At 39.2% G+C, this 7,672-nt stretch overlaps 1 protein-coding gene across 2 annotated transcripts; it reads left to right on the top strand.

Annotated features, from left to right (window-relative positions):
- Window positions 1–296: 296 nt before the first annotated feature.
- Window positions 297–7,302, top strand: tnfaip6 (tumor necrosis factor, alpha-induced protein 6). Of its 2 annotated transcripts, XM_017421105.3 has the most exons (6): window positions 297–452; window positions 1,345–1,482; window positions 2,001–2,162; window positions 5,064–5,292; window positions 5,582–5,622; window positions 7,069–7,302. In XM_017421105.3, exons 1-6 carry the CDS (start codon window positions 353–355, stop codon window positions 7,164–7,166), a joined length of 768 nt encoding a protein of 255 aa, XP_017276594.1. In that variant the 5' UTR covers window positions 297–352; the 3' UTR covers window positions 7,167–7,302. The 2 variants fall into 2 exon arrangements, with proteins under 2 accessions (XP_017276594.1, XP_037832194.1); XM_037976266.1 differs by having other exon boundaries at window positions 5,582–7,302.
- Window positions 7,303–7,672: the final 370 nt, after the last annotated feature.

Below are 7,672 nucleotides of genomic sequence, written 5' to 3'. Positions count from 1 at the left end.
ACTGTGCCACAACAAGAAATGTATTAATGGGATGTGAATTAGTTTTCATGTGAATGAGTATTGATTTCTCTTTGTTACTGCCTTTAACATAAAACTTTTCAGTGCCTTATTTGGAGGAGGTGAAACATACTTCAACACCTGGGTCTCATTTGTTTAACAGTAAGTAGTGGCATCTGGGTCCCGAGACGTTTTTGCAAGTAGTCTGAGTGATCTACGACTGCAGTTAATTATCACAGTGCTTGATTCTCCCCACCTCCTCTGGGAGGCAGCGGTCTGTGTATATAAAGCCGTGGCAGAGGACAAAACAGCTGGAAACGTCTGGAAAAGGCAACTGCACACCAACAGCTGCAGGATGCGGGTCTTGCTTTTCCTCTGGACTTTTGGCTTCCTGCTGGATGAAGCGCAGCCGTGGGGCTTTAAAAACGGAGTATTCCATAATTCAATATGGCTGGGTAAATATTACCTAAACTGTTTGTTTATTCTAATTTTGTGCTGGAATTTCTGCATCAGATGTACAGGGAAATCTTAGCATAACGCAGTTACACTAGTTCACATTGTGGTATAGTTGAGAATCCAATTGAGAAGCAAAACGTCCAGAATTTGTGTTTCTGTAAAAAAATATATTTTTTTAATTATTTGTTTTTTTTAAGCCCTGCTAAAGCTATTCTTGCTTCAAGTCATACAAGTAATGAGGATCTATGTATCTTATAGCTGGTTTTCCAATTTGAGAGAAAGGACACTTCACCAATAAAAGTTTACTGGCTGGAGGACAGATGACTGTACATTTTTATTTGTACCATTATATGGAGAACATTCTCTTCCCGATTGTTAAATTTGCTGCTAACTTTCTCTCTTTATGATCACCCTTCTTCTGTTTTTAAAAAGTGAGAATGAGCGCCTGTGTTTATTTCACTGTGCCAATCAGTTTGACTTGATTGGATCAGCATTTTGTTCCCATTGACTTGTCAAATTGATTTGTTTAATGGAGCTTAATTAACTCGGTATCTTGTAAAAAGGCCTCTTCAGCAGTCAGAGCTGACACAGAGCTGGCAGTGAGCGCTAGTGTTTAACTAGTGTTAAAAACTTTCAAACAAGTTTAAAAGAATAAAATACCAACTACTCAATAATCTGAAGTTTAATTATATTAAAAGTATGAAAGGCACAATTAGAGGTCTCTATTACGAGGGCTTGAGAAGTGACCACTGAAAATAAAGATTTTACAGTCTTTATGATTCAGGTTTTTTCCAGTTCTTTTACAGTCATCACAGTCATTTCTCAGAATATGCATTACGTCGCCTTGGCGGTAAAGGATGTTGGTTTAGGAGGATGTTTTCTCCTTGACAGAACGAGCAGCTGGAGTTTACCATCGGGAGTCGCGCAAAGGGAGGTACCAGCTAACCTACAAGGAGGCCAAGGCAGTCTGCCAATACGAGGGAGGGAAGCTGGCCACTTACGAGCAACTGGAGGCAGCACGTCAAATAGGTTTGCAGCTGATTACTTAAGAGCGCTTGTACAATGCACACACACAGTCCAGGTTTCAACATTTCTGACCTTCACAGCAAATATAGGTTCTGCTGTTGTTTTAATAATGAATCCTGTTAATCAAATTGATCTGCTAACTTGATATTGTTCATGTTATCAGTCAGTTCCTCTAGATGCGGACAAAAAGGTAGTTTTTATCCTGTCGTTTTCTTATAAAATACACTAAATTAAACATTTACTGGGGAGCAGTGAGCCGGGCTTATCTTTCTACAAGTGCTTCTCTGTCGCAGGGCTGCCCCACATGTACTGTAAAAGTGTGCTAACACTTCCTTGGTTAGATTAAACCATAAGCACTGGTTGTTTCCCCTTTCGTTGGTTACTGCCCAGCTTCCCCACAGCTAACAACGTGGGAGACCCCTCTTTTATCTTTCTGTTCTAGAAAAGGAAGCCTCCGTGGCAGCCAGATGGGTTTCATTTTCAGCTGTAAATGAAAGAGGGTCTTTCTTCTTGGTTTTCAGGTTTCCATGTGTGCGCTGCAGGATGGTTCGACAAAGGCCAAGTAGGCTACCCCATTGTCAAAGCCGGTCCCAACTGTGGCTTTGGGAAAGTCGGCATCATCAGTTATGGATACAGAGTGAATAAAAATGAGAGATGGGATGTTTACTGCTACAACCCAGACTGTGAGTACATAAAATAACATTTACCTGCCGATGCTTCATGTCTGCTAAAAAAGGACTATGTGAAGTAAAAGCCAACTGCAGCCATTGAGGGCTAAGCTGTTTTTTGACAACTTGTACTACACTCTTAAGATTTTGAAATGTAATTTTTAAACTCAGAAATGTGATGTTGAGCTAGAGATGATGAGATACCAGTGAATATGTTTTTGGCCCACCCCGATAAGTGTTGTTTCAAATTTATAGAGGCAGCTGATAACAAGTATTTATCAAGCAAATCACTTTGGCAACATACAAGAAAGCTGAGGAGGGGCACCTTTTTCACGTTATACTGACTTAATATGAAGACTAATAACACACGTGGCACATTTTCATGTTAACTATCTAAAGGACAGATGAAGGAGTTTTAATCACCTGAACAACTTAAGTCAGGAAGTCTGAGGCAGGAAGGCTGCAGTGGCTCGGTGGTCATTGCTTGGATTTCGTAATCCTGTGGCTGCAGGCTTGAGCCCAGGTTGCGTCAAGAAGGACAACCGGCGTAAAACTGTTGACAAATCTTTCATGCGAGTGTGCTCCCCGTGGGGACCTCAGCAGAGGGGAAAGAAAAACAACATCATAAAGTCTGAGACACCACAGACTCACTTGTCACGCCTTCAGTCTCTCCTCTGACACAGAGGATGATAAAGAGAACTTAACCACTTCAGAAGAGGTTCTGTTTTGACTCAAAACCTCTAATGCCATTCCCCGTCCTTGAGTTATCGTCATCAGCCCAAGAATAAATCGGCAGAAAGTGGAGCCAGTGGGAACTGGGACAAACATATTTGAATTGTTTTAAAGCTACCCCACACAAATGCAAAAAGTTGGGGCAACTATCACTTCAAACCCTTATATTTACCCCTGTAGCACAATCTGTGAGAATTTGTTTTTCACAAGATAATTATCAGTCAGTCTTTCTGCAAAATTCAGTTCGGTTGCTCAACAGTCGCTTGTTGTTGTTGTCTGTTTCTCCTCACAAAGTGCCACATTCTGTCAATAGAAAACAGATGTGGGCTACAGGCAGGCCACTCAGCCAAAAGACTGAAGGTAGATGCACACATCAACCTAATTACTGTTTACAGTTTTCTAAAGTTTCCCTTTTCCTTAAACTGACACAACTGTCAGTGAACAATAAAGAGGACATCTGCGGGTTTGATGATGTTTCTGTAATGATAACAATATATTCTGACATCTGAACTATATTATTATTATGACACTAACACAGTTAGGAGCCATTTGCCTCTCTTATTGAGTTATATTTTAATAAGCTTAATTACATGAGAAGTAAAGGAGCAAAATGACCAGTGAGCTCAGAGTCAGAACAGAGCTTTAAGAGTTTATTCTGTAAAAATCCACCCCAGTAACGGATCTGACAGCCGTCAGCTGTTTTACAGCTTCACTGTGATCGTAACATCAGCTCTGTGATTAATTGAGTGATTATAACAAGACATAATGTTGTTGTTCTGTGACTGACAGCAAGTTATAGCTTACAGTAAACAGCCCAACAGCTCTAAACAATTAAATTCAACTGACAATTTAATTCATTACAACTTTTAGCTGAATGAACAAAAGAACAACAACAGTATTTTCAGGATATTCCCAAGGGTCGCTGGTTAATTATCAATAATCAGCTGCAGCTGAGCGGACATTTTTCTTTTTACCCTGAGACGTTATGGTTAGCCCATGTGGCGTCACTTCAGGTCTGCAGGAGGTCCTGCGTTCAGACTGCCAAACATATGTGAATACAAGGGGTCCAGACCCCCTCCGAAGGTGGTTTGAGTGAAAACATTTTCAATGTGCATTAAGAGAATTGGACAATCAGATAACTAAAGACTGATTCTTTGGTGAACAGAGCCTAAAGGTTTAAGCATTGTTCCATTTACCACTGCTAACTCTTTCCAGACTAAAGTAAATACTTTCAAATCTCTCAGATCCATTAAATTTAATACTTTCTTGACAATAAAACTTTTGCTGTATTCAAGAAGTATCACTGGTAAAAAAGGAAAACATTTAAATCTAAAAGTACTTTTGTTCCTCCTGACCATCCCACTGTTACAACCATTAGTTGATCAAGAATTTTCATCCTTGTTTCAGGATCTTCTGAAGAACGTAAAGCATCAACTAATTTGTCTGATGATGAATTTATTATGATTAGGAGAGCTGATAAAGGAGGAGCTATTGTGAGTCAAAACAAAGATGACTATAGTTCAGACATTTTGAGACAGCTTAGTAATACAGATTTCTAAAGGCCTCTAAGTTATGATCCTACACTGCATTTTGCTGAAGAGATTAAATGTTTTCTTGAAGCACTGGAAGATGAATAAATATGACTACTTACATCAACAATATCCTGTACGTCCTACGTTTTATACACATACTAAAATTCATAATTTTCACACAGATCTGGTACCTGGACATCCCACTGTAGCTGGTAACCAAACCGATTTTACAAACAGCCCTGAGTGAACGAGGGCTGTTTGTAAATGGTTCACACTGACATAGCGCCTTTTTAACACTCACAGATTCTTACAATGTTTTCTCTATTATATGTTTTACACACTACATAGTAGAGACCTTTCATACTCTCACTCATACACTGATAAACATACCAGTAGGGGGTTCAGTGTCTCACCCAAGGACACTTCAACATGCTGATAATACAGCTTGTGAACAGTGCCTGGTCATTCATGAAGTAAACTCCTCAACCCATTCAGTACAATAAAGACTACTATGGCTTCTTTTTGGTTTTATCGTGTAAAGTAAAATCTCCATCTTATTCAGCATACATTATTGTCGGTGCACTCGGGTGTTTGTTAGGAACCACCAAAAGGGTTTTGGAAGTTTTATCTGTGTTTCTTGTGTGCCTGCCAGCGAAGGAGTGTGGTGGAGTTCTGACCGAGCAGCAGAAGATCATCCAGTCTCCTGGTTTCCCTGACGAGTACCAGGATGAGCAGATCTGCTACTGGCACATTCGAGTGCGTCTGGGTCAACGGATTCACCTCCACTTCCTGGAGTTTGATGTGGAGGATGACACCTCCTGCCTTGCAGATTACCTGGAGGTGTATGACAGCTATGACGATGTCTCAGGCTTTGGTGGGAGGTGAGGATCGCAAAAAGAAGCTACACATCCCAGCACTTTAATTAGGCCTTTTTGTAAGGGTTTGCTTCGGGATTTAACTGGCAACAGATGCAACAACATACCAAAAGAAAAACAAAAAAACAAAAAAAAACACATAACCAGAATGTATTTTGTACAAACAAGAATGTTCAGTACATGAAATAATTGCGTTAAGTAGGCGGTTTAGGAGAATTTTTTTTTTTTTTCTGTTCTACAAATGTGTTTGAGTTCCTCTTTTATGTATTCATCCTTCTTTGAAATGTGTCCACAGATTCTGTAGTGATCATTTACCAGATGATATCATCAGCACAGGTAAGATGCCCTACTTTTTTCATGAGAAGAAAACCCATGTTGACAGATTCTCGCTTTCTCATTTTTGGGTGGAACAGCTGTCGCCTCTCAGCAAGAAGGTCACAGATGTTTGCATGTTTTCCCTCTGCAACCAATGTTTTCCTTCCACAGACCAATACCATGCATGTTAGGTTAATTGGTAACTCTAAATTATCCCTAGCTGTGAGTTGAATGTGAATGATTGTCTCTGAGTGTCTCTATGACGGACTGGTGACCTACCCAGCCTCTTGCCTATTGACCACCGGGAATTGACACCAGCTCCCCCACGACCCTGCAAGAAAACGCTGCTAAAGAAAATAGATGGATTGATTCTCATTTTAATATTCTAGAAACTGGGTCTGGATTTACATACAACTTTACCATTTATTCCTTGTGACACACAAGGCTTTATCTATTTATTTTCTTTCATTTTGTTGTTATTAGTTAGGCCTGATCACACAAAGGCCTATTGAAATTGAGTTTATTAGAATCAGTCATCAAACGCAGTACAAAGGTCTACTGAAATAGTTTTGTTTGTTAGGGTTGAGCATGGTATGTACACCTACTGAAACTGTAGGGTTCATTAGGCTCAAGCATGAAAGGTGGTGTATTGAAACCAATCAGCTCAATCAAATTGTAAGTTTTTTTAATTATTATTATTAGGAACAAGCAGTAGTGCAAAGGCTTATTTATATGTAGGTAGTGTTTATTAAGCCTGTGCACAAAAAGCCATGCAAAGACCTATAGAAATCATAGTGTTTACCATTAAGCTACCCCTAATCACATTGGTCAAGCATCGAAGGCAGTTCAAAACCCTTTTAAAACAGCAGTGTGTAACAAATAGACAATGAAAACGAAACGTAAACAAAGACAATAATGGAAATTAGATTAGTCCAGATGTTAGCCTTAGCTGAATTTATGCTTGTCACTCTGAGGTGAGTTGAATGAAGCACAGCTTCCTTTATGTTTAAACATTTTATCTATTAATAAAGAAACAACACACCATAAAAGTGTCTTGATATCCAGCCATCTATTTTCTTTATCTGCTTTTCCCACGCAGGGTCACAGGGCAGCTCTGTCTTCAGCAGTCACCCTGGACAGGTCGCAAAATGTCCTGTTATCTGTTTGGTATATTATAGAAAAGCAGTTATGCGCTGAAAAACCAAAACTGATGACGTGTGATTGCTCAGCTTCAGGAAGCTGCTTCACTGTTTCAAGTTCAAAAATGTGCAAAAGGAATCTCTGTGCCAACAAAACGATGCAGAGGCTCAAAATATTAGGATTCTTTCTCCACTATGGTTTTAAGGAACCCGTAGATGAGCCAATACATACTTAGATTTATTTGTGTTGTTTTGTTGTTGTTGTTTGGAATATATCTGAAATTTTTGGCTCAGCAGAACACAAAGATCTGTCTCTGTTTACTTACAGGAAACGTGATGACGCTGAAGTTTCTATCTGACGCATCGGTCACTGCTGGAGGCTTCCAGTTAGAATATGTTGCTTTTAATGGATCCCTGTTCAAATAAAATGACACCCATGCCTTTTATTGATAGTTCAATGCAGTGGCATCACACGGTTGCTGCATCTCTGTTGTCTGTAATGACTGAATTTTTACAGCTCAATAAAGGAATAATTCTGTAAAATAAACAAGATTAAACTACATGTTGTTCTTCTAATCTGGTGGGATATGATAAGATGGAAGACCCAAACTTTAAACAGTGCAAGGTAAAATTCAAACAGACCTGGGTTTATATGACAAAGGTAATTATTATTAGGCAAACTTGCATCAGACCCATATTTCTGGGTCTAAACCATAAAAAGAAATACCTGTGATTGTATCATTGGAATAAAGTTTGTTACTGCTTTGTTTCTGATTATCCAATGAAAATGAAGCTTTTCCTTTTAACGTGATATGAGAGGGATTGAGTCATCAGACAAAACAGGCTTGGCTCTGAAACTAAAGAGGCAGAGGAGAAGGTATCATTTTCTTAAAAAAAAAAAGTTAATGGTAGCCTACTAATTGCTCTCAGTA

This window comes from Kryptolebias marmoratus, linkage group LG6 (assembly GCF_001649575.2).
Source record: "Kryptolebias marmoratus isolate JLee-2015 linkage group LG6, ASM164957v2, whole genome shotgun sequence".
Classification (NCBI taxonomy): domain Eukaryota; kingdom Metazoa; phylum Chordata; class Actinopteri; order Cyprinodontiformes; family Rivulidae; genus Kryptolebias; species Kryptolebias marmoratus.
Note: the sequence above shows the minus strand (reverse complement) of the source record. Positions and strands in the feature narration are given on the sequence as shown.

Coding starts and splice junctions, on each gene's coding strand:
- tnfaip6 (XM_037976266.1), top strand. CDS start 353: ATGCGGGTCTTGCTTTTCCTCTGGACTTTTGGCTTCCTGCTGGATGAA. Junction 1,483..2,000: donor GGAGGCAGCACGTCAAATAG/GTTTGCAGCTGA, acceptor CTTGGTTTTCAG/GTTTCCATGTGTGCGCTGCA. Junction 2,163..5,063: donor TTACTGCTACAACCCAGACT/GTGAGTACATAA, acceptor TGTGCCTGCCAG/CGAAGGAGTGTGGTGGAGTT.